Source organism: Bufo gargarizans, chromosome 5 (genome assembly GCF_014858855.1).
Source record: "Bufo gargarizans isolate SCDJY-AF-19 chromosome 5, ASM1485885v1, whole genome shotgun sequence".
Taxonomy (NCBI): domain Eukaryota; kingdom Metazoa; phylum Chordata; class Amphibia; order Anura; family Bufonidae; genus Bufo; species Bufo gargarizans.
In genome coordinates, this window is record NC_058084.1 from 132,936,335 (window position 1) to 132,964,294 (window position 27,960).

General features: G+C 43.2%; 2 protein-coding genes across 4 annotated transcripts in view; one reads left to right on the forward strand and one right to left on the reverse strand.

Moving 5' to 3' along the window:
• The window catches only part of ZNF521 (zinc finger protein 521), a 333,618-nt gene that overhangs the window by 133,108 nt on the left and 172,550 nt on the right, over positions 1 to 27,960 (forward strand). For all 3 annotated transcript variants that reach the window (XM_044294192.1, XM_044294191.1, XM_044294190.1), the window contains one exon: positions 7,838 to 11,187. In XM_044294192.1, coding sequence (XP_044150127.1) covers positions 8,278 to 11,187 — 2,910 coding nt within the window. In that variant the 5' untranslated portion in view covers positions 7,838 to 8,277. The remainder of the gene's footprint in view (positions 1 to 7,837; positions 11,188 to 27,960) is intronic.
• LOC122938589 (barrier-to-autointegration factor-like protein) lies at positions 27,428 to 27,697 on the reverse strand. The gene has a single exon (XM_044294193.1). The coding sequence runs from the start codon at positions 27,695 to 27,697 to the stop codon at positions 27,428 to 27,430; it is 270 nt and encodes an 89-aa protein (XP_044150128.1).

The following is a 27,960-nucleotide window of genomic DNA, read 5'->3' on the forward strand; positions in this document are numbered from 1 at the left end:
AAACTTTTGGTCTGTACTGTATATACACACACACACACACACACTTTTTCTGAAGATTTCCCTATACTAGATGTAAGGGAATGAGCCCAAACTGTGAAAACAAGATAAATTCCAAGCTAAGTTTATGTACTCCATTAGTCTTCCTAGTGGCATCAATGACATCCAGGTTTATTCATCAGATGGTGAATAGTGATCACTCACTTGATCTCAGCCGTTTGTGCATATGCCTGTTCTTGATTTCCCAATCCATGAACATCCCAGCAGACATTCATTTGGTTGATATTGTTTCTAGAAAGTTTGGAACTCAATCAGAATTATTCCAGCCAAGGACAAGCCACCTTTTGTATTGCCCGCTTCACTTTTCTGTGATATCTACTTTGTACTGTGGGAATTAGTGTCACTGTGCGGTTCACTGTGACAGTTTTGGCCATGTAGGCTGGCTGCATGCTCTCTTGCGTACTGGCTGCAGGCCGAAAACTGTGTATGCTGGTTGCTTGGGGCTGCGTGCTGACTGCGGTGTCTTGTATGAACTATGCCTGTGAATGTGTGCACTTCCCGTGTCTGTATCTCTGTGCAGTTCTTGCCGCTGTTGCTGTGTAGGCTGGCTGCAGGTTCCCTCGCATACTGGCTGCAGGCTGACACCATTGTATACTGGTTTCTTGGGACTGCGTGCTGGCTGCAGTGTTGTGTGGGAACTGTGACCTGTGTTTGTGGCTTCTGTATCTGCATCTCTGTGGCTCCTGTCTCTGGTGCCGTGTAGGCTGACTGCATGCGTTTTGTGTACTGGCTGTGGGTGTTCCCATGTATGCTGGTTCTGCGATGTGTGCTGGCTGCGGCCTTGTGTGTGAACAGGGTCTCAGTATGGATGCTTTTCTATTTGTCACTGTGACACGGGTTGTTTGTGCTCTGGCGTGCTGGCTGCGGTGGACTCCGTGTATGCTGGTTGCCAGGGGCAACATCCTGTACTGTAGTCTGTGTGTTCTGTAGTTCTGTACTCCTGTTCTGATGGAGTTTACGTCCCCTGGTTTGTTCCTGGGTGTGGTTTATCAGGTGCCTCCTTATCCAGCTATTTCTATTTGTGAGCTGTGGGTCTTTCTTCTGACTTGCTGGATTTGGCACCTTGATGCTCACCCAGGAGGTCAGTTCTGTCTTGTGCCTTACTGGGTGTAGCCCCTTTGCTGCTGACCCAGGGGATTTTGCCATCTGACCTTGTTTGAGGTGTTGCCTGGTAATGCATTGATGTTATTCCCTTGTCTGATCTTCTGTACCTGTTCTGTGATGTTGTTTCCTTGTCTTTGTCTCGCCTGATCTCCTGTACCTGTTCTCTGTCTGGATCCACTTTGTTCCATGTCTAGCCTAGCAGTGAGAGGGTTTCTGGTGGGAGGATCTCTTGTCTGTGTGCAGCTATGCCTGAGACCCCAATGCTTCCATTCTGCATGGGGTCCAGGCATCTGCTTCTGTGCTGGTTCCTGTTTGTCTTGTTGTCTGTTCCATGTCCTGTGTTTGGTTGGATTCCAGTCCTGTCGTATATTTCAGCTGGTGCTTGCACCACCGTCGTTATCCGCAGGTAGCAGCCAAGTGTACCGAAACCTTCCTGGAGGTGCGATCAGTGAGCCCTTGGTCTAGTTCATCCCCACCACCAGGGGCTCTGTGAAGAAAAGGGCTCACTGGCTCTCTGCCCTCTGGGTTTTTCCTCTGGTCTCTTCCGATGCACTTGGTTCTGTGGTAGTGCTACCACTATTGCTTCACCTGCTTTATTTTCATGTGCTTTTATTACATGTGTACTAAAGTATTCAGTTGGTCCTTGGTCTGTTATCTGCCTGTGTCCTGTTGGCAAGACGTCCCAGGGGCCTGCCTTGGGCCTCCAGCACGTGACATTTAGTTTGGGAAGTGGAAGTTAGGGTATAAGTCCTGTTCATAAGAGAATGTGAGCAATGCCAAAACAGAGTATGTGGTACTATATAAATAACCAGCGATGTGTAAAGAAATAGGTTTTATTCTGATTAAACGTTTGCTGATACCATATGGCTTTTTCCAAGCATACCGTGTATCAGGGGCGTACATAGAAATCACTGGGCCCCATGGCAAGAATCTGAATTGGGCCCCCTTGTGAGTGACCCATAGCACCCTTTAGTGTACGTGCACAACTAATGCAGATGTTCCAGCAGAAGCCTTTGTTGCAGATTCTGAAAAAAACTAAGGGCAAAACACAGCTGCATGCAGGATCTCGAATGACCCCATGATTGTGAATGGGATCCGGCAGGTGCCAACAGTGTTTGGCATATGCTGGATCTGGCTATTCTGGTATTCTGCTGGTATGCTGGAACAGAATACCAAAATCTGAATGCAAATGATTATCTAGCCTTACCCGATGAACTGTGCCCGCTGCTGCTACTTTTTATATAGTTGTCACCCTTCCCCCATGCCTGCTCCTGCTTCACCTTTTTCCCAATGATGACTTACTGTTTGTGCTGCTGGCAGAGCGTGGTCAGGGCCTGGGGCAGATCTTCACAGAGCTGGTCTGGAGTCTGAACTGGTGATGCTACTGGATTAGGTCAGGTCCAGACTGGTCAGTCAGGTCACAGTGCGACGTGTGCTGGCAGAGGAACAGGACAGCTACTGCTGAACCTCCTAATATACACCTCAGCTGCTGCAGAACTTAATAATACACACATCAGCTGCTGCAGAACTTCATAATACACACCTCAGATGTTGCAGAACCTCATAATACAGACCTCTGCGGCTGCAGAGCCTCATAATGCACACCTCAGCTGCTGCAGAACATCATAATACATACCTCAGCTGCTGCAGAACCTCATAATACACACATCAGCTGCTGCAGAACCTCCTCATACACACCCTAAGCTGCTGCAGAACCTCCTAATACACATCTTAGCTGCTGCAGAACCTCCTCATACATGCCTCAGATGTTGCAGAACTTCATAATACAGACCTCAGCTGCTGCAGAACCTCATAATACACACATCAGCTGCTGCAGAACCTCATAATACAGACCTCAGCTGCTGCAGAACCTCATAATACACATCTTAGCTGCTGCAGAACCTCCTCATAACACGCCTCAGCTGCTGCAGAACCTCATAATACACACATCAGGTGCTGCAGAACTTCATAATACAGACTTCAGCTGCTGGAGAACCTCATAATACACACCTCAGCTGCTGCAGAACCTCATAATACACACATCAGCTGCTGCAGAACCTCCTCATACACATCTCATCTGCTGCAGAACCTCCTAATACACACCTCAGCTTCTGCAGAACCTCCTAATACACACCTCAGCTGCTGCAGAACCTTATAATACACACATCAGCTGCTGCAGAACTTCATAATACACACCTCAGCTGCTGCAGAACTTCATAATGCACACTTAAAACTGCTGCAGAACCTCATAATACACCATAGCTGCATCAGAACCTCATAATACACCTCAGCTGCAGCAGAACATCATACACACCTCAGCTTTTGCAGAACATCATAATCTGAAGCTAGAGAACATAAAAGGCTTTGATCACATCCGTGTTGGGGCCTCATTCACAGATCAGGTCATACATTTTATAGCCTGGCAGATGGAAACCCATCAGATCTCATCAAGATCAGCGGGATCCGTCAGATGTTGTCATCCATGAAGCGCCAGATCCAGAACTGCAGTGATTTTCGTTGTTGTGGTCCTATGACTGGGCAGAGCAGCGAACGTCACCAGCACAGATGTGAACAAAGCCTAATACTCACCTCAACTGCTGCAGAACATTATAATAGTGACAATGGACTACAACTCTCATCATCACCAGATTGTTATTACTGAAAATTAGGGGGCAAAACAGGGAGAGGTAAAAGTGGAGAGAACTGCAACTCCCAGCATGTCCAGGCTGCTATTATTGGATACAAGTGGATATTACACGGAGAGGATAAGGCCAGAGTCACATCACCGTTCAGTTTTCTGTATTTCTGATCCATCAGAAGAGCAGAAAAATCAAGAAAAAAACAGATCCTATACTTCAAGCATCAGGTCTGCACATTTGGCTTACGTGTGAGCCATTTCTGTATGAGATCCGTTATTTTAGACAGAAAAAAGTCCTGCATGCAATACGAAAAACTAAACAGTGATGTGAACCTAGCCTAAGAGAGAACTTGTGCATGTCCAGATTATTATAGGGCATCATCCAGTTGTACTAGGTGAAAAGCTTTAAAAGGAAATAACCATAACCCCCAGTATGGCCAGACTTATTATGGGGCATCAGTATACATTACAGAGAGGTGATATAAGGCTACTTTCACACTAGCGTTCATGGGTCCGTTCGTGAGCTCCGTTTGAAGGAGCTCACGAGCGGACCCAAACGCCTCCGTCCAGCCCTGATGCAGTCTGAATGGAGCGGATCCGCTCAGACTGCATCAGTCTGGCGGCGTTCAGCCTCCGCTCCGCTCGCCTCCGCACGGACAGGCGGACAGCTGAACGCTGCTTGCAGCGTTCAGCTGTCCGCCTGGCCGTTCGGAGGCGAGCGGATCCGTTCAGACTTACAATGTAAGTCAATGGGAACGGATCCGCTTGAAGATGTCATCCTATGGCTCAATCTTCAAGCGGATCCGTCCCCCATTGACTTTACATTGAAAGTCTGAACGGATCCGCTCAGGCTACTTTCACACTTAGAATTTTTTCTAAGTTATTAATGCAGACGGATCCATACTGAACGGAGCCTCCGTCTGCATTAATATGATCGGATCCGTTCAGAACGGATCCGATCAAGCGCAAGTGTGAAAGTAGCCTAAGTGGAGAGAACTATAACTACCAGCATTACCAGACTGTACTAGGGCATAAGATGAAATCAAATGGAGTGGGATATAAAAGGACAAAACTACAACTCCCAGCTTTTCTAGGATGTTATATGGGCTATCCCAGGACACCACTAACCCTTCCTCCAGGCACCACACAGAAGCTCCTCCCCTCACAGCGACATCCCACAGGTCTTTCACCTCTGCACTAGTCACATGATGATGACATCATCAAAGGTCCTTCAGACTTCTGCTGCTCTACTATTCCTTGGCTTTTCTGCACTGGTCACATGGTAGATGACATCACAAAAGTTCCTTCTCCACTTATTACATTCTCTATTCACAGGTAGCTATACAACTGTATTTAGTGGTGGGCCTATCCTCCACTGCCAGCCACCTTTCCCCAGGGGCCCCATAGCAGCTGCATGGTCTGCCTTTATTGGATATGCGCCACTGCCGTGTATCATTTTTTCATGCTTGTGACTCAAACAGTGACATACCAGTAATTGTGATATGACAAGTGGAGTATTATAATTAAGGCACCAATGTCCAGGAAGAGGTGACTCACTGGGAAAATGAAAACAATAGTACAGAAAAGGACTAGTTCAAAGGAACAAATACAACAAAGTAGACTGAAGATAGAAGAATTATAAATATCCAAGGCAATGCAGATGTTTGCTTTATTATAGATAACATTTGATTGTCACTTTAATGGGAACAGCTTTGTAGTCACCAGTTCTGTCCACTACACAGTGGATGAGGCTGTGTGGTTCCAGTGCTGACTTTTGACACCAAATCTGCGTGGTAACAGCTTATCGTCAGGGATGCAACGTCTTTGACCCCTGCCAATTGATGTTGATGGCCTATCCTGAGAATAGGCTATGAGTATCAAAATCCTGGATGGACCCTTTATGTATGCATTGTACTTTCAACAAACTGAGCATAAATCACTGGTAAAAGTAAATAAAAAAAAATGATAATGTCTTATTAGAGATAAATTACCTCAACGTATGATTCACTTCTCCTCTGCCACATTGATTACTGAACTGATCATTCATGCTCAATTCAGAATCAGAAATTGGAGAGATTTTTAGACATTATCATCTCACTGACTATAGCAGTCTATGGAGCGGGGATTGAACTGCTAGAGAGAAAGTCAGAAACACATAGATGCTGCTGACTGTAGTAAGTTTGGTATGCCACCACAGTGCTGGATTCACCGCAGCACTGCTATTTACTGTTGTTAAATATCTCCCATGCTGCTGATTCTAATGGTGTAGTATGGAGAAACAGAAGAGAAGGATCTCCTCTTTTCTGTGTGCTGTGTATGGGAGACATGATAGCAGATAGTCCAGGAAAAGCTGAAAACTAGAAATGAAGTCTGCAAAGCTGGTGAATGCAATGTACAAGTCATATGATGGCAAGCTATAGTGCTATACCTCATGTACACACAACTTATTCTGAAAAGTCACCTCAAATAGCAGGTACACTAAGTCAGGTTTTTTTGCATTAGTTTTGACAACTCTCTTCTGAAGACCACTCCTGTTTAATACTATGAATCAGAGTAGGTAGGGGCTATCGGCCTAAAGGACAAGAGAACATTTTTTTGCTACTCCAGTGATGAAGCTTAATTTGTATAATATTATAAAACCACTTAAGTCTAATATTCTCATAATCTTTTTGATACACCTACATATGTTAACATGTGCATATCCGTTCATATAAACTGACCATCATCATTTTCAACTCTTTAATAAATCTTAAAACTTGATTCATAACAGCTTATCATTGTTCCTGTTTCCAGTTTTCTTCTTTGTCTGTGTCACTTGAAAGCTACATTCCTACTTTCCTAAGGAAGTTCAACATGTTAACGTTGTTGGAGAGAGGAAGAAATGTTGCAGAACCTCTTGAACTTAACACAATGCCCGTTTGTGTGCACTGAATTTTACCTTTAATACTGCTCTTCTATGGGGGTAACATGCTGCAATTTCAGTTCTTAAAAAACTGTCTTACCAGACCTGCATATAGCAGTTTCCTATCCCAAATATACGTTTTTTCAGATCCCATGACGGTATAAAGGCCTGAGAGTTTATAAGAAACCTATAATTCATATATAGTGAATATATATGGTCCTTCATTGTGTATTGTCTATGTCTTCCCTGTATAACAGAATGATTTCTATCGTAAAGTAGATAAATATTGTCTAACACATTGCTTGAGCGTTCTGGGCCCCCAGTAATAGTTAAGCAGTAGCTGTTCTAATAAGGGACAGAACATCAGATAAGATAGTGTTAAGAATTATATATACAAATTTTCTTATTGTCTAAGCCATGATCGTGGACTAGTATTGGCAGTACAACATGACTAGTACTGCAGATAAGGTGTCTAGATCACTATTTTTATTTTGCTACTGCCCCCTGTTCCCCCGCCGTCAGTCCCCTCCATTATGTTAGCACAGCAGTCCAAACTGTGTATTTCAGCGCAGCTTTCATTTCTGACAGCGGGAGAAGAGGGGAAGTAGGAAAATAAAAAACAGACATCTGGACTCTATCTGCAGTCCTAGTCATGTATTACTGCAGATGATAGTCCAAAATCATGATGACAGATTCTTTTCAAGTGGAATCTGTCACCTCCTGCAAGCCCGACTAAGTAGAGTAATCCATGTATAGAACACCTACAGCTTGCTTTGAATCAGTAATCTGTAAGTTTATACCCCCTTGCACTGCTGTGCGTTTACAATCCGACCCTGGAATGCACAGAGAGGACTCCACGGCTCGTTTGTGGGCACACAGTGGGGGAACAGGTTAAATATCGACAAACAAAGCACTGATCCAAAGTCAGAGGCAGGTGTTCTATGGATATATTACTGTATTTGATAAGGCCTGTCCAAGGTGACCGATTCCCTTTAAACCTTCTAATGTTTGAAATATAAATTAATAATTTTGCTTAATAATTAATGCATTGCTAATGACCAAAAATGATTGTTACATAATATTCTAAACTCCTTAAATGCCACATATCTCTAATGTTTTATGTTTTGCATTTTCAGATGGTGCAGATATAGAAGACGATCCATCTTGTTCATGGCCAGCATCATCACCATCTAGTAAAGACCAGACATCACCCAGCCACGGAGAAGGTTGTGATTTTGGTGAAGAGGAGGGCATTCCAGGCTTGCCATATCCCTGCCAGTTCTGTGACAAATCATTCAGTCGCCTCAGCTATTTAAAACACCATGAACAGAGTCACAGCGACAAGCTCCCTTTTAAGTGCACATATTGTAGTAGATTGTTTAAGCACAAAAGAAGTAGAGATCGCCATATAAAACTGCATACCGGTGACAAAAAATATCACTGCAGCGAGTGTGATGCAGCATTTTCTAGAAGTGATCATCTCAAAATTCATTTAAAGACTCACACTTCCAACAAGCCATATAAGTGTGCCATCTGTAGGAGGGGGTTCTTGTCTTCTAGCTCATTGCATGGTCATATGCAAGTACATGAAAGAAATAAAGATTGTTCACAATCTGGTGCAAGAATGGAGGACTGGAAAATGAAGGACACCCAAAAATGCAGTCAATGTGAAGAGGGGTTTGATTTTCCTGAGGATCTTCAGAAACATATAGCTGAATGTCACCCTGAATGTTCTCCAAATGATGATAGAGCTGCTCTCCAATGTATGTATTGCCATGAACTTTTTGTTGAAGAAACCTCTCTTTTGAATCACATGGAGCAAATTCACAGCAATGAGAAGAAAAACTCTTGCAGCATTTGTTCAGAAAATTTCCACAGCATTGAGGAGCTCTATAGCCATATGGATAGTCATCAACACCCAGAATCCTGTAATCCAAGCAACAGTCCCTCTTTAGTTACTGTAGGCTATACATCGGTGTCAAGTACCACCCCTGATTCAAACCTGTCTGTGGACAGTTCTACAATGGTAGATGTTGCCCCACCACTACCTAAAAGTCGTGGGAGGAAAAGAGCTTCTCAGCAAGCTGGTGATGTCAATGCCCCTTCAAACAAGCAAGCTAAAGTCACATACAGCTGTATCTACTGCAGCAAGCAGCTATTTTCTAGTCTTGCTGTCCTGCAGATACATCTTAAAACTATGCATTTAGACAAACCAGAACAGGCTCATATCTGCCAGTACTGCTTAGAAGTATTACCTTCTCTCTATAATCTAAATGAACATCTCAAACAGGTACATGAAACTCAGGATCCAGGTTTAATTGTTTCTTCTATGCCTGCCATGGTGTATCAATGCAACTTTTGCTCTGAAATATTCAATGACCTTAACATGCTCCAAGAGCACATTAGAAGTTCACATGGGTTTCCAAATCCAGTTGCAAAAGACAGTAATGCATTCTTTTGTCCCCATTGCTACATGGGATTTCTCACAGACTCTTCTTTAGAGGAGCACATTCGTCAAGTTCATTGTGAGCTCAGCAGTTCACGTTTTGGTTCTCCGGTGTTGGGTACCCCAAAAGAGCCAGTGGTTGAAGTATACTCTTGCTCATATTGTACCAATTCACCTATCTTTAATAGTGTTCTTAAATTAAACAAGCATATCAAGGAAAATCACAAGAACATTCCGCTGGCATTAAATTACATCCATAATGGGAAGAAATCTAGGGCTCTGAGTCCCTTATCTCCTGTTACTTTGGATCAATCCTCCTTAAAGATGATGCAGACCATTGGTGGCAATCCTTCAAGACCTGCAGGCGAGTACATCTGCAATCAGTGTGGTGCCAAGTATTCATCCCTCGACGGTTTTCAGACTCACTTAAAAACTCATCTTGATACCGTTCTGCCAAAATTGACATGCCCCCAGTGCAACAAAGATTTTCCAAACCAAGAATCTCTTTTAAAGCATGTTACTATTCACTTTATGATCACATCTACATATTATATTTGTGAAAGTTGTGACAAACAGTTTACTTCAGTAGATGATTTGCAGAAGCACTTACTAGACATGCATACATTCGTTTTCTTCCGTTGTACACTATGTCAGGAAGTGTTTGACTCCAAAGTCTCCATTCAGCTTCACTTGGCGGTGAAACACAGCAATGAAAAGAAGGTATACCGTTGCACTTCCTGTAACTGGGACTTTCGCACAGAAACTGACTTACAGCTTCACGTAAAGCACAACCACCTGGAGAACCAGGGAAAAATCCATAAGTGCATTTTCTGTGGCGAGTCCTTTGGCACAGAAGTAGAGCTACAGTGTCACATTACCACCCACAGCAAAAAATATAATTGCAAATTTTGCAGCAAAGCTTTTCATGCCATCATTTTATTAGAAAAACACTTGAGGGAAAAACATTGTGTGTTTGAAGCCAAAACACAAAACTGTGGAACCAATGGAGCTCCAGAACAAGTTCAGAAAGAGGAAGTAGAACTTCAGACCTTGCTGACAAACAATCAAGAGTCTCATAATAGTCATGATGGCAGTGAAGAAGATATTGATACCTCTGAAACAATGTATGGCTGTGATATATGTGGTGCTGCCTACACCATGGAATCTCTTTTGCAGAATCACCAACTCCGAGATCACAATATCCGACCTGGAGAAAGTGCAATTGTCAAGAAAAAAGCTGAGTTAATTAAAGGAAATTATAAGTGCAATGTCTGTTCTCGTACATTTTTTTCTGAAAGTGGTCTGAGAGAGCACATGCAGACACATCTTGGTCCAGTAAAGCATTACATGTGTCCCATATGTGGAGAACGTTTCCCATCTTTGCTAACTCTTACAGAACACAAAGTCACACACAGTAAGAGTCTGGACACTGGGAACTGCAGAATTTGCAAACTTCCTCTACATAGTGAGGAGGATTTCTTAGAACATTGTCAAATGCATCCAGATCTAAGAAATTCATTGACAGGGTTTCGTTGTGTGGTATGCATGCAGACAGTGACATCCACACTGGAGCTTAAGATTCATGGCACATTTCATATGCAGAAAACTGGAAACGGATCTGCAATTCAATCCACTGGTCGTGCACCCAACCTACAGAAGTTGTTCAAGTGTGCTTCTTGTCTAAAAGAGTTTCGCTCTAAACAGGACTTGGTGAAGCTTGATATCAATGGTTTGCCCTACGGCCTTTGTGCTATGTGTGTTAATCTTAGTAAAAGTGCCAGTCCAACTGCCAATGTCATTCTAAGCACTAATAGGCCTTCTCTAGGTCAGACTGACAATGCACCCTGTGTAGATGGTAAAAATAAAGCCTCTGTACTGAAGACCCGATGCTCTAGTTGCAATGTTAAATTTGAATCTGAAAGTGAACTTCAAAATCACATTCAGACGGTCCACAGAGAGCCTGGGTCTGAAAACAATTCTCAGCTGAAAACGCCACAAGTGTCACCAATGCCCCGCATCAGCCCTTCTCAGTCTGAAGAGGTAACTATTCGACCACTATGTATTGACCTGCACTATCTTGCCTAACTCATTTTAATCCTTACTTTATTATAGAAGCAGTTTTTAAAGAGGACTTGCCACCACTTTGAAAAAACAAACAAACGCATGCAGTCCCTCTCCATTCCCAACATATGGCCCCCATATTTTCTGGCACCCTAAATGTAAATTGCCATTGGTTTGCCAAGCGGACAGATACCTTGAGTTCTCTCGTAAGGGGGAGACTTCTTCATCGCTCTGACACTGTCCAGTCAGCGGACAACATTAGAGTGGCATCTTCAGCAATGTAGTCTTGTGAAATAATTTAGGGACATGCATGCTTTTCCTTTTTCAAGAGGTGACAAGTCCTCTTTAAACTGACCTCCTCATTCAAATGTTGGCATAGACACATAACTGTGGTTCACCTGAATAAAATCTGAGGCTCGATTCCCAAGTAATGACACTTTTTCGTAATATACAGATTAAGCATTTGGTGCAATGAGGGAGCCACCTTTGCTCTTGTTGCACCAAAGCTCCTCTCCTTTCTGTGGCCAGAAGCAGTGCAAGCACGGCAAAGCATCCGGGAGGGGCTAGGCACAGAAATGAGTGGAGCTTGGGTGCAACAGATCATTGCAAAAAAAACTATCATAACTCAGGAACGCTGTCTCGGATCAACAAAAGAACAAAACAGCGTTTTCATCAGATGAACGCCAGCTACATTATGTGTCTATGCAATGGTGACGCATGCTGTGGCTTGCACAGTTTAAAGAGGTCATCCCACAAGAAATATATTTAAAAGTAAAAGAACATGTCAAAGCTATATAATATATAATACAATTCTATAGTTACATGATAAATGCAGTAAAAATAATGTATTTGCAGAGATAATGTACATTGGTGTCAGTAGTAATGCCCCCTAGGTTTTCTAACATGTCTCCAATCACCAGCATGTACCATTCATCCTCATTTCCCTGCTCTATGCAGATGTTTAGTTGGCTGCATTACAAGAAAATGTTTGTGCCCAGCGCCAATTCAGTGCAGGGAAATAAAGATGCACGGTACATGCGTTGATGCAGGATGCAGACGTGTTAGAAAAACTAGGGGAATGCTACCAATGACACCGGTGTAACCAGTAATTTGTTTATGTTTCTTCTAATAAGATACTAGAAATATACTGAGAATATAGAGGGGTGCATTATTATTGTGTTGCAGTAGAGGATGATACTTCTATATATCATGAGAAACCTGTCAGACACTGTCTTTACAATCTACATAAAAAATAAATATATATATATATATATATATATATATATATATATATATATATATATATATAGACTGATGTGGGCCTCTGTGAGCTTTTCTCCCACAATGGTGTGGGTAAAAATTTTTAGCTCTTAAAGGGGTTTTCAGGGTTCTGAACCCGGACATACCCTTATTTTCATCCCGGCAGCATCCCTGGGGCCAGCATCGGAGCTAGATCGCGCAGGGCACGGGCTCTTTTGTTTATCATAACTTCCGCCCGGCAGTGTGTTCGGTGACGTCACCGGCTATGATGGGCGGGCTTCAGTGCTGCTCTAGCCGTTTTACTGGCTAAGGCAGCGCTAAAGCTCGCCCATCAGTGCCGGGGACGTCACCGGGATTCCTGGCAGCCCCATGGAGAGCCCGGTACGTCACCGGAACTCTTAAAAATGTCTTTGCCCTGGGCGATTTAATGCAGGGCAAAGGAGAGCATCGGAGCTTGGAATTCTCCGATGCTCAAGTCAGGGGGGCTGCATGGGTGAAAATGGAGTTATGTCCGGGTTCAGCTCTGAACCCGGATAACCCTTTTAAGTGTGAGACTGGCACACAATGGAACTCCTAGAGCACTTTATTATATAAGGTACTAGAGCCTATATTTAAAGGGTTTCTGTCATGGGAAAAATTGTTATGTAGCTGACTGACATTAGCAATGTGCTAATGTCAGCAGTACATAACAGTATGTTGTTAACTCCCTGCCTGCCGCCATTCTATTAAAAAACAGACTTTTATAGTATGCTAATGTGAAGCCTCTAGGCGCCTAGCCTGTTTAGGCCTCCTCCCTCCATTTTCCCCTGACCATCCCCCCTTTTGTGTTCCGCCTCATAGGGCCCCGCATATCATCATTTCTCTTGCTCTCACACTGAATGCATAATTTGACACTTTCCACTTTCTTCTCCTCCACACAAAGCCCCGCCTCCTCATGTCATATGATGTCATCACAGGTCCTACACCACCACAACTTCTTTGTACTGCTGAGCTCTGCCCCCCTGAGGTACTGATCACATTATGCAGACATGATTGCAGGCCTTCACCACACTTTGTCCTCTCCAATGCTGAGCTCCACCCCCTCCTGCAGTGATGTCATCACGGGTCCTTCAACTCTTGAGAAGTACTGTACGAGTGCAGTCTGCGTGGAGTCTCTTCAGTCCCTACCGCCAGAAATAATGGTGCGGGCAGAAGGGCCTGAAGAGACCACACAGCCTGCACTGATATAGCACTCCAAGAAAAAATTCATTATGACAATAGATTACTGCAGCGCTGCTCACTGTTAGGGTCTATTCACACATCCATGTGTGTTTTGCGGATCCACATTGCCGGCACTAATAGAATATGCCTATTCTTGTCCGCTATTGCGGACAAGAATAGGACATGTTCTATTTTTTTCGGGATCAGAATTGCGGACCCGGATGTGCGGGTCCGCAATTCCGGATCCGGGCCACACATCGTGCGGTCCCATAGAAATGAAGGGGTCCGCAATTCCGTTCTGCAAAATTCAGAACGAAATTGCGGACGTGTGAATGAACCCTTATACAGTGGCAGATCATAATAGGTTGGGCGGCCATGGGCCCTACAGCGGCTTAGGGCCTAGGGTGGCCACCCTAAATAAACCTATTATGATCTGCCACTGGTTGGGTCAGGTTTTCCAGGATTTAAATATCAGTAGGACTTTTTGTCTTTTTGTTATGTGGAAATCTGGATGTGTGACATATAACTCTACTTCAGTAAACTAGATAAGACAGACTGACATTCCTTCAGGATATTATTCTTGTAAAAAGGCAAGTCTATTCCCTCTTTAAAAAAGTTTATAGGCCCTACAGTGGTGGCTACACATGAAGCAAGTCAGGAATGGATGATTGTGTTTGCTTCGTGGGACCTTTCTTTGATGAGGCGTGACCTGAAGAGTATAAAGGGCTTAAATTATTATTTTGTAATTTTCAGCGCCACATAAAATGGAGAGTCTGAACGGAAGTAGATTGGAAGCAGCATTGCGCCTAGGGAGTCTCGGCATCACTATGCTTGCTTAGAGGAGAGCGTAAAATCACCACTTACATGTACTACCGCTATAAATATTGCATATAGCATATTGCAATCGTCAGTGCAACAAGATGAAATTCACACAGATACACAGATCATTTTCTTTGACAACTTAATCTTGTGGAGAGCACTACAGAATCTATTGCAATAAAAAAAATGTAACATCCACATTTGACATTTAAAGGGACACATAGTCATCACTTTCCTAGTTTAATTTCACCACAACATAGTAAAGGTCACATCCTCTGTGAAATATGGGAATTTCATTGAAGTTCATTTTTTTCCAATGGCGTTTCAGCAGATTATGAAAATAATATCAATGGTGTTTTCATAGCTATTTTTTCTACCAAGTCCTCTGTCACTGTACAGTAGGTCAGTCGGACTGTGCCTCCAGTGACTGCACTCCCAATATCAGACTTGGCTTGCCACATTCCATATGTATCAGTATTTCTTTGCAGGCAGTGTAGCAAAGTATAATTAAGCCCATGAAGATTCTCAGTACATTTCTACCATATACAGTTTTTGCTTGAAATTGATCTGGGCCCGCACCTTCTCGGGGATTATATCTTATTGAAAATTCAGGAAAGACGACATTTCCCTGTAGATGGTGCAGTATCAAGTGTTGCGAGTGCTCCACATTCTGAGTAATTGAGGAGAGGGGAGAAGTTGTTCTCTAAATTGATGATTTCTGGATTGCTGTTAGCCAGTCGAGTTAAGTTTGCAGCCCTTTGCATCTATAGATCTCTGAACACTCACTGGGGTCTAGTAATAGGCCTGAAGGAGAACAAGAGAGTTCGGTTATATCAGATAAAATGTAGCTGCTTCAGGCTGCGAGTGTAATGGGTGTAAGATAACACAGGTAAGCCAGGGAAATAACTAATGCAACTTGATGTAAACTACATTTTAACTTTAATGTGGTATAGATATGTGACTAAGGGTACTTTCACACTAGCGGATCCGTCCTGCTGCTATTTCGCTTTGCCGCCGGACTGCTGCTCCATCCCCCTTGACTGTGCGCGGTGAGAGGCCGCCGGACTCTCACCGTGCACTGCCGTGCTGCGCCGGAGTTCCGCCCCCCACCCCCATTATAGTCAATAGGGACGGAGCGGCATTCCGGCAGCACGGCGAAATAGTGGCATGACGGATCTGACAGGGTGAACAGCCTGTCGGATCCGTCCTGCCGCTAGTGTGAAAGTAGCCTAAGGCTTGGTTTACACTGGTGTCATGGTGGCCATTTGTACTGGATCCAAAACTATAGGACAGATCTGTTATGTCATGGTCCATTGTGATCCATTATCTGTTTTTACCCATTGACTTATAATGGCTCCATGAGGTGGATAGAACAATTTGTGCACTAGACCCAGTGAGGGGTCATGTTTTAGAAGGGTACAAAGATAAATAGCCATATAAGCTAAAGCAGTACATTATAGTCCCGTAGATTACACATTGTGCTGCAACTGATGCAGTTCAATCGAGGGTACATTATCTACCATTTCCTTCATTATAATGTTTTTTTCGTAAAGTGTTACCGATTTTCATAAAATTATTTTTGTATAAGTTGGTGATACATATGAATATATGAAACTATGTAATATGCACTGTGATATTCATCCTTTTAGGGGGAAAGAGACATATTTCTCACCATGCTGAATTCTTTAGATCCCCATTACCTAACAACAGTAAAAAAAAATTGGGGAAAATATCTGTTTTGTTTAAAACAATACATAGAAGACAGATAGAAGGGGAGAGGAGGGGGATGCAGCTGCAGACTTTTCTTCTAGAAAACATTGAATATGAAGTGAAGAATACTGGGGTACATGAGACCTTAAAGGGGTTGTGCCAAACCAGCACTTGGATCTGAATACTTTATAATTGAATGTAATAAAAAATTTGGTATAGCTACTGAGTTAATCAGTAAAATGTATCTGTATAGCGCCACCTGCTGTTTGTTCTTTCCTTTATTTCTCCATCCACCTCACTGAGGTGGTTGCACGTGCTCAGTTTAAATCTTCAACTGCCACTAGACATATCTTCTGTTAAGGCGCTAATACGCATCCATCGCTGCTCATTTTCACTGGCCTACAATGTAGGAGTAATGATTGCTACTGTAATTAATGGAGATATGCTGCTGATAATTGAGCATCTTTCATCCTGATAAAAGATGCCCATCAGCCGATGAACTAGCTTATTCACGAGGTTGTGTGCATTGATTTCTATGTACAACTATTGACTAATTTTGAAAACACACAAAGCAGGAAAGAGAAATGTGTTTATGGGATTACAGACCAATAAAATTTTTATTCAAAAGTAAGGCTTTGCATGCAGTATGTTTTTTTCCATCTAAAAAATGGATAATGGATGCACAGGATCTGTTTTTTACAGGATTCAGTTTTTTTTTCTTTCTGTTCTTCTGATGGTTAAGAAAAATGGTGATATGGATCCAGCCTAGAATAAAAGCTTTTTCTCTCACATCACCTCCAGTTTTGGTGGCTTTATATGTGCGCTTCATAAACTTACTGCATATTTCCCATATAGATGTTAACTGAGACTGACAAATCTCCATTTTCGAATTACATTTTATCTATTAACATCAGTTTAATTGACTGTACAGTAACATTGAGACATCACTCGAAAATGCTTAACCTGCTGCTCCAGTTATACTAGCACATTGGACACCCATTCTCATGATTACTGAAGGTCCCTGGTGTCAGACCCCCAACAATCAGATGTTTATCCCCTATCTTCCTAGATGGTCATAGCAGCTACTCTTTTAGTATACCGTAAAGCACATTTACATTTTGTCTTGGAGCTATAGTAAATACATTGAAGTTGTAAATCTTGCCAGATTTGTGTGGTTTTTCTATGGTCACACCAGTTGCCTACCAGACTCCAAAAACATACTGATGAGTTAAAGGGGTTATCCCATGATAAATGTAAAAAATGAAAATCAGACATCATATAATACATGACAATGTATTTGTAACAAAGCTAGAACCAGCCCTGTACCTCACATGGGTCCAGAGATCTCCCCATTCATTGCTCTTCTAGATTTATATCAAACTGACAGCTCAGGGGGAGTGTCTTATCTGCAGCAGCTAAGGGGGCGTGTCCATGCTCTCCCTATCTCAGCTAAGGGGGCGTGTCTCAGCTCTCTGAGCATGTGCCGCCTTCTCAGTAAGCAGAACAAAGAAATAACAAAAAAAACAAAAAAAAAAAACAACGGGTGGCGCTATACAGATATATTTTATTGAATAACTAAATGGCTGTACGCAATTTTTAAATATATGCGATTACAAAAGTATTCAGATCCAGGTGCTGGTTTGAAAACTGTAGAATATTTTTAGTGGGACAACCGCTTTAACTGGCTTAGGCCTCATGCACACGACAGTTTATTTTCACGGTCCACAAAAACGTAGGTTCGTGATCCGTGACCGTTTTTTCATCCGTGGGTCTTCCTTGATTTTTGGAGGATCCACGGACATGAAAAAAAAAGTCGTTTTGGTGTCCGCCTGGCCGTGCGGAGCCAAACGGATCCGTCCTGAATTACAATGCAAGTCAATGGGGACGGATCCATTTGACGTTGACACAATATGGTGCCATTTCAAACGGATCCGTCCCCATTGACTTTCAATGTAAAGTCTGGAGTTCTTTTATACCATCACCATGGGAACGCCTCTATGTTAGAATATACTGTCGGATATGAGCTACAGTGTGTAACTCAGATCCGACAGTATATTCTAACACAGAGGCGTTCCCATGGTGATGGGGACGCTTCTAGTTAGAATACACTACAAACTTTGTACAAGACTGCCCCCTGCTGCCTGGCAGCACCCGATCTCTTACAGGGGGATATGATAGCACAATTAACCCCTTCAGGTGCGGCACCTGAAGGGGTTAATTGTACTATCATATCCCCCTGTAAGAGATCAGGGCTGCCAGGCAGCAGGGGGCAGACCCCCCTCCCCAGTTTGAATATCGTTGGTGGCACAGTGTGCGCCCCCCATCGGGCCCCCCGTCCTCCCTCCAGTGTAATAAATCGTTGGTGGCACAGTGTGCGCCCCCCATCGGGCCCCCCTTCCTCCCTCTATTGTTATAAATCGTTGGTGGGACAGTGTGCACCCCCCATCGGGCCCCCCCTTCCTCCCTCTATTGTTATAAATCGTTGGTGGCACAGTGTGCGCCCCCCATCGGCCCCCCTCCCTCTATAGCAGTAATAACATTGGTGGCCAGTGTGCGGCCTCCCATCTCCCCCCCCCATCATTGGTGGCAGGGGAGTTCCGATCGGAGTCCCAGTTTAATCGCTTGGGCTCCGATCGGTAACCATGGCAACCAGGACGCTACTGCAGTCCTGGTTGCCATGGTTACTTAGCAATAGTACAATAGTAGAAGATTCATAGTTACCTGCTTGCTGCTGCGATGTCTGTGTCCGGCCGGGAGCTCCTCCTACTGGTAAGTGACAGGTCTGTGCGGCGCATTGCTAAAGAACTGTCACTTACCAGTAGGAGGATTTCCCGGCCGGTCACAGACATCGCAGCAGCAAGCAGGTAAGTATGAATCCTCTACTATTGTACTATTGCTAAGTAACCATGGCAACCAGGGCTGCAGTAGCTTCCTGGTTGCCATGGTTACCGATCGGAGCCCCAGCGATTAAACTGGGACTCCGATCGGAACTCCGCTGCCACCAATGATGGGGGGGGGGGGAGATGGGAGGCCGCACACTGCCACCAATGTTGTTACTGCTATAGAGGGAGGGGGGCCGATGGGGGGTGCACACTGTGCCACCAACGATTTATAACAGTAGAGGGAGGAAGGGGGGGGCGATGGGGGGCGCACACTGGCCACCAACGATTTATAACAATAGAGGGAGGAAGGGGGGCCCGATGGGGGGCGCACACTTTGCCACCAACGATTTATTACACTAGAGGGAGGAAGGGGGTCCCGATGGGGGGCGCACACTGTGCCACCAACGATATTCAAACTGGGGAGGGGGGGGTCTGCCCCCTGCTGCCTGGCAGCCCTGATCTCTTACAGGGGGATATGATAGTACAATTAACCCCTTCAGGTGCCGCACCTGAAGGGGTTAATTGTGCTATCATATCCCCCTGTAAGAGATCGGGTGCTGCCAGGCAGCAGGGGGCAGTCTTGTACAAAGTTTGTAGTGTATTCTAACTAGAAGCGTCCCCATCACCATGGGAACGCTTCTGTGTTAGAATATACTGTCGGATATGAGTTTTCACGAAGTGAAAACTTAGATCTGAAAAAGCTTTTATGCAGACGGATCTTCGGATCCGTCTGTATGAAAGCAACCTACGGCCACGGATCACGGACACGGATGCCAATCTTGTGTGCATCCGTGTTCTTTCACGGACCCATTGACTTGAATGGGTCCGTGAACCGTTGTCCGTCAAAAAAATAGGACAGGTCCTATTTTTTTGACGGACAGGATACACGGATCACGGCCTCGGCTGCAAAACGGTGCATTTTCCGATTTTTACACGGACCCATTGAAAGTCAATGGGTCCACGAAAAAAAACTGAAAACGGCACAACGGCCACGGATGCACCCAACGGTCGTGTGCATGAGGCCTTACAGTGTATTTGGCCCTAGTGCATGTTTGAGTCAATATTTGGTGAGACCACCCTTTGCCTTCAAAACAGTATCAATTCTTCTAGATACACGTGCACACCGGCTTTTGAATGAACTTGGCAGGGAGGTTTTTGCAAGCTTTTTGGAGAACTAAAGATGTAGGCTTGCTCAAATCAGGGTCCTTCTTCTGCTGCAGAATAAAGTTAAATTGAAACTATTAGCATTTCTATTTTTGAAAGAATTCTTACTTTTAACCTTTTTTTACACGTCTTCCTAAAACTTTTGCACAGTACTATATAATGACTGTTGACATATTCTCATGCGGCACTGTGTGACATCATGTCATGTGGTCACATGGCTGCATCTTTCTTTGGCTCTACTGCTATGCAACCACTTTAGTATCTGCTCTTAATTTACTATGGATTGGGCCCTGAAAGATAGATATAAAACTGGACAGTCATACCAGAATCCCAGCCAGATGTATTAAATGTTGGTAGGTTAAGAAAGTGAATACCCAACTAGCCTTCTTTAACCTCAGAACTCCTCTTCCAGATGCTACTTCAAAAAATGTGCATGTCCACACGACTTTACTAGAGTATTAGGACTCTGCTGGTGTCCAACTACAATTACAGGTGCTAGGACACTGTGGGGGAGCATCTCAGACTATAAATTCCCCTATGATGCCTCTGGAAAAAAACTGTATTCTGAATGTCTTGGAGACCTCCATTGCTAGCAGTATTGTGCTGACAAAGGTATTCTCAAGGAATAATTTAAAATGGTCACCTGCAATCTGTCCTAGAATGTGAGCTGGACTGGTTGCCTTGCAGAACTGCCCTGGGGAGGGGGTGTTAGCCTCACTACACATTACGCTCTTGCACTTGCCTATGCTACACATTGGTGAGTGTTCCTGTCAGGCTGCTCAGCCATGATGGAATTTGGTAGGCAGAATGAAACCATTACCATCCCATTGTAGTGATGTGTACTGTGTAGGTATCATTCTCTCCAGGTTGCTTGTGGCCACCTTAAATCATTCTCATAGAACCCCTGTAAAATCTGCTATCCTGACCCTATTGATGGAAAGATGTCAGGGCAGAATCAAGCTTTTCAACTCTGACGTCATAGCTAAAGTGACTGTCACACTAAATAGCCACATGAAGCAAAGTGAGTTCTAACATTCATGGTATCATTATATTTTATTTATTTAATTTTTTATTTTACTGAATTATATTGCTGACATTTTCCGCAGCGGTTTACAGTCATGATCATTGCTTGCTGTCCCCAATGGAGTTCACAGTCTAACTTGTAGCAGTATGTCTTTGGAGTGTGGGACGAAATGCATGCAAACACTGGGAGAACATACAAACTACATGCAGATGTTGTTCTTCGTCAGATTCGAACCTAGAACTGCAAGGCCAGATTGAACAAGGGGAACTAAAAGTGATTTAGGGGGACATTTATTATTTGCGGTTGTTTTTGTCAGTGGTTCTGTCTTTGCTTTGTGTGCCTGCATCAAATTTCTGAAATGGTGCACCTTAATAATATATTTTAAGTCATCGCAATGTCTTTCACACCATAAATTTCTAAAAGTAGACCGGGAGGTTGCTTGGCACAGGTTGCGACTCTTTTTGCGACTTGTGCAGAAGTCGAAGATAGTAAATGAGCCATAATCCAGGTCTAATATCACTTTTAGCCCTCAAACATAGACCACTTTGAAAAGTGGCGAGAAACACCAAATTGACCCAGTGTTGCAGAAAACAGCGCAATTGCCATGACTTATGACTTTTTTAAGACGCAAAACTGACATATCTGATTTGATAAATGCCCCCCCATAATCTTTCAATTATGCCCAGTTAAGGCTACTTTCACACTAGCGTTCGATCGGATCCGTTCTGAACGGATCCGATCATAATAATGCAGACGGAGGCTCCGTTCAGAACGGATCCGTCTTGCATTATATTAGCAAAAAAAAGCTAAGTGTGAAATTAGCCTGAGCGGATCCGTCCAGACTTTTACATTGAAAGTCAATGGGGGACGGATCCGCTTGAAGATTGAGCCATATTCTGGCATCTTCAAACGGATCCGTCCCCATTGACTTACATTGTAAGTCTGGACGGATCCGCACTCCTCCGCACGGCCAGGCGGAAGCAGCGTTCAGGTGTCCGCCTGCTGAGCGGAGCGGAGGCTGAACGCTGCCAGACTGATGCAGTCTGAGCGGATCCGCATCCATTCAGACTGCATCAGGGCTGGACGGAAGCGTTCGGGTCCGCTCGTGAGCCCCTTCAAACGGAGCTCACGAGCGGACAGCCGAACGCTAGTGTGAAAGTAGCCTAAGCTAAACATATTTAAGATATTTAATAATGATAAAAAATTTGATTGACTCGTAAAATCATTGATTGGTCAGGCGAAGACAATTTCACGGCTGAACAAATGCTTTGAGACTTCATGGTTAGAATTTCAACATCTCAGATTTGGGCATATTATAATGAGTATTCAATAGGAAAAGAATGTAATAAAAAGTAAAATAGACATGACCATGTTTTTCAGTAGTAAGTTTAAAGAGAGCCTGACAATGCTCCTTAATCCAGTTTTAGCAAATGCTTCCATTCCGAATGAAATAAAAATTCTGTAGAATCTTGCCTTAAAATTTGGGATTGTGCCATTCCTCTGGTATTGCTCTTTAATATGTACAATATGAATTAATTGACAACTGGGTGTTACCATACTTGTCAAAAGGGTGTGTCTCTACACAATCTGGCACTCACATAAGACTATTCCAATTGGTAACACTCAGTTGCCTTTCTGGAAGGGATACCAGAAGAACAACACAACACAGAGTTAAGCCTCATGCAGATGTCCGTAGAACACGGTCCGTGAGATAGCGGACTGGCATTGCAGGAGCGCACGGCGTCATAGCAACCAATGACGCCGTGCACTCCTGCAATGCCAGTCTGGTATCTTACGGACCACGTTCCACGGACGTCTGCATGAGGCTTTGGAAGAACAGATGTTTCGGAATTATTATTTCAGCAGAAGTTAATTTTTTTACTAAAACAAACATGATAGTAAAAGATAAAGCCACCTGAAAGCAGTAAAATTTCAGTCAGTTACAACACTAAGGCCTCTTTCACTCGGGCGAGTTTTCCGTGCGGGTGCAATGCGTGAGGTGAATGCATTGCACCCGCACTGAATCCGGACCTTTCATTTCTATGGGAGAAAAGGACCTTTGGTGATGCCACTGCGCACATCACATGGTCCATCACATGATCCGTCACCATGGTGACTGATCATGTGATGGACCATGTTATGTGCGCAGTGACGTCACCAAAGGTTTATTTCTCCCAGGTCATCAAAGAAGAAGAAAGAAGAGAAGCCGGACAGCGTGAACAAGTGGATGAGGTGAGTTTAATTATTTATTTATTTAACCCCTAATTTACTTGGCATTCTGTATTAAGAATGCTATTATTTTCCCTTAGAACCATGTTTTAAGGGAAAATCATAAAATGTACACAACACCAAACCCAAATTTCTGTGAAGAAGTTCGGGTTTGGGTACCAAACATGCCGATTTTTCTCATGCGCGTGCAAAACTTATTAAAACGCTTTTCACTCACGCAGAAAAATCGCCTAAGGCCTCTTTCACACGAGCGTAACGGATTAGGTCCAGATGCGTTCAGGGTGCGTTCAGTGAAACTCGCACCATTTTGCAAGCAAGTTCAGTAAGTTGTGTCTGCGATTGCGTTCAGTTTTTTCCACGCGGATGCAATGCGTTTTGATACGTTTTTCACGCGCGTGATAAAAAACTGAAGGTTTACAAACAACATCTCTTAGCAACTATCAGTGAAAAATGCACTGCATCCGCACTGTGTTTTTTACTGAAACCCCATTTACTTCTATGGGGCCAGGACTGCGTGAAACACAGAATATAGAACTTGCTGCATTTTTCATGCAACGCAGAACTGATGTGTGAAAACAAACGCTCATGTACACAGACCCATTGAAATGAATGGGTCAGGATTCAGTGCGGGTGAAATGCTTTCACGTCACGCATTGCACCCACGCGGAAAATTCACTCATGTGAAAGGGGCCTACGGCCCATGTATCACTACAGACATTTCCAGTCCGAGGGCCTGAACTTCCGATAGAGCATGTCCTATTCTTGATCTATTAAGTGCCGGCGATGTGCGGCGTCAGTGTTTTGAAAGGACCCTTACTTTATTTTGCAGCACGTTTTTGGAGTTTATTTTGCAACATAGTTATTAACCCTTTCAAGACCAAGCCATTTTTCACCTTTCTGCCCAGTCTATTTTTAGCAAATCTGACATGACATTTATGTGGTAATAACTTTAAAACGCTTTTACTTATCCAGGCCATTCTGAGATTGTTTTCTCGTCACATATTGTACTTCATGACAGTGGTAAATTGAGTCAAAAAACTTCATTTTTATTTATAAAAAAATACCAAATTTACCAAAAATTTGGAAAAATTAGCAAATTTCCAAATGTCTATTTCTCTACTTTTATAATACATAGTAATAACTTCAAAAATAGTTAGTTGTTGGCATTCTCCATATGTCTACTTCATGTTTGGATAATTTTGTGAATGCCATTTTATTTTTGGGGGACGTTAGAAGGCTTAGAAATTTAGAAGCAAATCTTGAAATTTTTCAGAAAATTTCCAAAACCCACTTTTTAAGGACCAGTTCAGGTCTGAAGTCACTTTGTAAGGCTAACATAATAGAAACCAATCAAAAATGAACCCATTTTAGAAACTACACCCCTCAAGGTATTCAAAACTGATATTACAAACTTTGTTAACCCTTTAGGTGTTCCACAAGAATTTCAGAATTTCACTTTTTTGGCAGATTTTCCATTTTAATAGATTTTTTTTTTCACTAACAAAGCAAGGGTTAACAGCCAAACAAAACTCAATATTTATTGCCCTGATTCTGTAAACTGCTGTATGGCCACACGGCATGGCGCAGAAGAACAGGAACGCCATATGGTTTTTGGAAAGCAGATTTCACTAGGATAAGCTGCCATGTCACATTTGAAGACCCCCTGATGCACCCCTAGAAACTCCCAAAAAATACCCCATTTTGTAAACTACGGGATAAGGTGGCAGTTTTGTTGTTACTATTTTAGGGTACATATGATTCGGTTGCGCTATATTACACTTTTTGTGAGGAAAGATAACAAAAAATAGCTGTTTTGGCACTGTTTTTGGTTTTTGTTATTTACAATGTTCACCTGACAGGTTAGAGCATGTGGTATTTTTATATCGCAGGTTGTTACGGGCACGACAATACCGAATATGACAACTTTTTTGGTTGTTTGTTTCAGTTTTACCTAATAAATCATGTTTTAGTGTCTCTATGTTCTGAAAGCCATAGTTTATCTTTATTTTTCTTTATGTCTTATTTAGGGGCTCATTTTTTTCAGTTCGAAATGACAGTTTGCTATTACACTTTTTGTGATGTAAGGTGAATAGCTTTTTTACACTTTTTTTTTCCGATGTTCATCGGAGGGGTTAGGTCATGTGATATTTTTATATAGCAAGTCGTTACGGACGTGCCAATACCTAATATGTATACTTTTTTTATTTATGTTAGTTTTACACAATGATATAATTTTTTTAACAAAAAAAATCATGTTTTAGTGACTCCATAGTCTGAGAACCATTCCGTTTTTGGGCAATTGTCTTAGGTGGGGTATTAATTTTCTGCAGGATGAGGTGACAGTTGGATTGGTACATTTTGGGGGGCATATTCCTTTTTGATCGCTTTTTTTTTTTTTTTTCCACCTGATGGGTTAGTTCATGTGATATTTTTATAGAACCGGTCAATACAGACGCGGCGATACCTAATACTTTTTTTCCCCTATTTTTTACAACTTTCTTTTTACTTTATTTTGGGAAAAGGACTCTTTTTTAATTTTTTTTACTTGAATCTTTTAATTTTTTTCTGTAAAACTTTATTTTTTTTAAAACTTTTTACCACTCTGGGACTTTAACTTTTAGGGGTCTGATCCCCTTTACAATGCATCACCAAACTTCTGTGTATTTGGCCCTAGTGCATTGGCTATAAGTGTATTACCAGTGTAATACACTTACAGCCTGCTTGCCTGTGAGATCCAGGGGGCTGGATCTCACAGCCTCTCCCGAAAGGCAGCCACGATGCTTAAGGAAGGCATCAGGCTGCCTTCCCTGCCATCTGGTCCCCGTCACAGCAGCGCGGGGACCCGATGGCCACCCCGCACACGTCTGAAGTCTGCACGTCCGCGGTCAGAGCTGACCGTGGCCATGCAGGGGTGTGATTTCACCGATGCCGGCGCATACAGCAGGAATCCGGCTATCAGTGACTGCCGGACACCTGCCGCAGATTGGGCGTTAAGGTGCTGGGCGTTAAGGGGTTAAATGTTGCACATCATTTGTTACCTTTGTGATATTTTATATCGGAGAAAGTTGGGTGCTTATGTTTCCGTTTTGTAGTCTGCGGTTACACTAGCATGCAGATGAGAATGAATTCTGCCTATATAAAAAGTTGCTTTTCAAAAACATGACTAAAAAGCAACCATACCAACTTGGCTAACATGTATCACAAAGTTGTGCACAATCTTTTGGGTGCAACTACTTTAGGCTAAAACAATAGACAAAATATACTGTACATATGGGTCTAGAGGTTGTATTACACAACCCGATCTGGCAGACGATTGTCGGGAGGGAAACGTTCCCTCCAGGCAATCGCCTGCTCGCTAGTGGAGGAGACCGCTGCTATTACATCGCTCGTCCCCATGCTGTATAGTGCTTTGCCAGTGGCAGATTGTTATTGGACACCACGATCTGCCGCCTACAAGTGATAATTTGGGATTGGCCGATAAGTTAGATTGTGTTTGCTTGTTCATCAGGCAATTGGCGGCATAATTACACTGCCAGATGATCGCTAACAAGTGTTCATACGAACACTCATTAGCGATTATTTGCCGAAAAATCGGGCAGTATAATACAGGCTTTAGGGTCCATTCACATGTCCGCAAAATGGGTCCGCACCCGTTCCGCAATTTTGCGGAACGGGTGCAGACCCATTCATTTTCAATGGGGCCGGAATGTGCTGTCCGCATCCGCATTTGCGCATCCGCACTTCCGCATCCGTGCTTCCGTTTCCGCAAAAAAATAGAACATGTCCTATTCTTTTTTTTTTTTTTGGGAAGAAATCGCTTTTTATTTTCCTTAGAAAAGAGTTAAACAGTTTAGGAGAGGTGATTATAATCAGCAGGTAAAAACTTCAACATGAACAGAAAACTTAGGACACAAGTGCATAGAAGAAAGCGTCACAGGAAAGATGAACACCATTCCTTCAGACAGGAAGAACATAGCTCTGCTTGTCGGGAATTGGCCCAACAGAAATCCTTTAGCCATTCTTTAAAGAGGTCGTCTGAATCTTTCTTTAGAAACTGCCCCAGAAGCAAATAAGCCTTATCAAAGCCTTGCTCTTCCAATTTGCCACCAAGAACTTCTCCAATACCAGCCACAGCTATAATTGGCTTATCGCCCATAGGCTCAGAGACAAAGTCCCGATGCTTCTGTGATGTGTGAGACATCTTTTCAAGTGTGGCGGCAGAGATACAGCAGCACGGGATGCAGAAACTTCTGCCCCAGATCCCGGAAGCCGCCACGCGCAGGCGCCCTCCGTACTAAAACCCAGAACATGCCCTTTTGTTATCCGCAATTGCGGACACGATCAGAAAATTTTCTATTATAGTGCCGGCGTTGCACATTGCTAGTGTCCGTGTTTTGCGGATCCGCAATTTGCGGATCTGCAGAACACTTACGGACGTGTGAATGGACCCTTAGATTGTTTTCA